Source organism: Trachymyrmex septentrionalis, unplaced genomic scaffold (genome assembly GCF_001594115.1).
Source record: "Trachymyrmex septentrionalis isolate Tsep2-gDNA-1 unplaced genomic scaffold, Tsep1.0 scaffold51, whole genome shotgun sequence".
Classification (NCBI taxonomy): Eukaryota; Metazoa; Arthropoda; class Insecta; order Hymenoptera; family Formicidae; genus Trachymyrmex; species Trachymyrmex septentrionalis.
In genome coordinates this window covers 295003-297813 of record NW_017305683.1, presented here as the reverse complement: position 1 = coordinate 297813, position 2811 = coordinate 295003, and the positions used below count along the sequence as shown (strand labels likewise).

The 2811-nt window shown below is 27.5% G+C and overlaps 1 protein-coding gene across 2 annotated transcripts in view; it reads left to right on the top strand.

Moving 5' to 3' along the window:
• The window catches only part of LOC108751769 (RUN and FYVE domain-containing protein 2-like), a 20460-nt gene that overhangs the window by 8355 nt on the left and 9294 nt on the right, over positions 1 to 2811 (top strand). For both annotated transcript variants that reach the window (XM_018492171.1, XM_018492170.1), the window contains one exon: positions 580 to 677. In XM_018492171.1, coding sequence (XP_018347673.1) covers positions 580 to 677 — 98 coding nt within the window. The remainder of the gene's footprint in view (positions 1 to 579; positions 678 to 2811) is intronic.

Below are 2811 nucleotides of genomic sequence, written 5' to 3'. Positions count from 1 at the left end.
ACACACACACACACACACACACACACACACACACACACACACACATTATTATTTAAAAAAATAATCGATCATAATTTTCTAATTAACTAATTTTGATTGTGATATATGGAGCGTCTTGAAAAATTTGTCAATATATTTGCAATATTAATATATAAAGAGAGAAAGGACAATTTTTCGTAATGTATTGTATTTAATATAAATTATTTATTTGTTATTGTAATAAGAAACTTATTAAAAATTATAATGTAAATTCGAAATCTAAGATTTTTTAAATATATACATTTGTTATGTATACTTTCCTATCATTGATGATATTATAGATGCAAATTTATTTACAAAACTATACAGATTTAAGAAATCTGGAGATTCCATCAAACATTTCGTTACATCATATTTGCGAAAATATCACATTTTCTACATATGACAAATTACAAGTTTCTTAGATCATCATATGCTAATTATTGCGGAGATTATTTCCAATTCAATATATATCATATTGCTATTCCAGGTTGACTTAGAAATTTGGGCAATCATAATTGTATGTCTCTTTCGCCTGTACTCAATAAATATTTATTTCAGGAGTGCGAAGGCTCACTTAAGCATAAGACAGAACTGATTACAAAGCTGGAAGCTAAAACGCTGTCGATGAGTGAGACCATCCAGAAAATGGATGAGAAGTATGTTTTATTTGTCTTTCATTAGTGTTAATTAACTTATAAGTGCAATTTAATCATGCGCATACTCGGGACGCGCGTAGTCTTTAATATAATAACACTACGCATCAAAAAATGTTTTATTCTTTATTATCTTGTATTTTTATACTAAGGCGTTAACATATTTTTTGTTAAGCATCTTATCTGATTAATTAACTGAAAGGTATATTGATAAGCTAGTTTCTCGTTTCACAGGATCATGGATTTCTAATGTAGGGTTTCTATGTGATAAATGAGGTGGCGGAGTTAGTTTGATCAATACTGCTTTATCTGTTGGTGCTTTAATGTCATCGTTTTTTGTACAAAAATGTTATGTGTATGTTATCAAAAAATTTAGCAAAAGCACATTTTCCTTCTATTTATAAAACAGTGAAGATGCACGTATATTTCAGGAAACGGCCCTACATTTTTTATTGTAAATAAGTTATTTTTTCATTTCAGAATATTTTATTCTCTGTTACATTATTATTGTAATCAGCAATTTTTTTAACATGTCGAATATTTAAATTATACAAAACTTTTTTTGATGTATATTTAAGATATTTTGTTGCTCCATCTTCAATTTATGTAGATTTAAAATTTAACGCGTGAAAAAGCGTAGCCTTTTCTAATTATACAAAAGTCTACATTTATCATTGTAAAAATAAAAAAGGGCTAATATTCGCATTTCTTATATGCTTTAAAATTTTAATTGAATCGATATTGTTCAACAAAATGCAACATTTGAGGTGCGTAAAGACTCTTTCCATCAAATTTCTCATGTAATGTTAACATTTACATCTCAAAGAAGTATTAAAAAAATGTCTTTATATTATTAAACTATTTTAGCATGCATTATTTACGTACAAATATAGTTATTATGGAAAAATTTTCCTATCTCAGCTGTCTTTATACAGTATTTTGGTATGCGAATAGTCATGCCAATATTTAAATGAAGCACGCAAGCAAATAAATGGACAGCTCTAGCTGCAGATGATTTATTTTTTACTTAGATGTCGCGGACGCGATGGTATTTAGGTAGAATAGATTAAAGACTCGCAAAGCTCTAGGATTAAACGAAATCTTATCGTCACGGGGATATTGGCAAACTTCATTAAATGGCTACTCTAAATAGTTATATCAATACGTAGTTGTTAATATTGACAAGACATATTTTAAAATCTTTTTGCAATAATCGATAAATTTATATATTATCACATAATTATAATAATAAACTTTATTAATGCTGTTAAACGAGAAAAGTTATATTAACGAACATTTCATCGATTTCATTTATCATCTCTCCATACTTATGATTTTTAGATGAATAAAAATTAACTTCTTTATGTCGAAGCATTTTCGTCTGACATTATTTGTTGGGAAAATATAATTTCTGTATATTTCTTTGTAACTTAAAATAAAACGCTTATTCTTATTTATGATAATCGTTTTTAAGGAACTGATTCACGATCGTTCTTGTCACCGAATCATTCCTTCTTTATTCAACATTGACATATGAAATTAGCTTTACCTTAAGTAAGTTGTTATATTATGACATCTGTAATCGATACACTTACACATGCAAGACATTTTTCCAAGATGATAGCGTTACTTTCTTATTGGAAGTAAAATGCTCGATAGTGATTAATTAAACGTGCCATATCCATATTATTGATATACTTACGTACTTGTATAAGTCTCGCGCAGTGGAAATTATAACGCACTCTGACACTACGTGTGCTTGTACAACACTTCGAAAATAAATTTATGACAGAAGAGAGTGTGAGTTTGTTTATCCCAGAGTCATCGCCAATTAAATTAAGATGCCACGATTAAATAAAATTTTTGTGATTTTTTTAAATTACTGAATAAAAGTTTTCTCTTTTTTTTTATTGTTATATAATTATTGTTTATACGATAATATGAGGTAAGTTATATGTATTCAGTAGTTTTATGCATCACAATATTATCAAGTAAATTATATAAATTCAACAGCCTTATTATTTTAATCAACTTATTTGTATATTAAGATTATAAAAGAATAATATACATTTTTACGTTGATAAATACGTGGCCAATGCAATACATATTTATGAACACACACGTACACACACACACA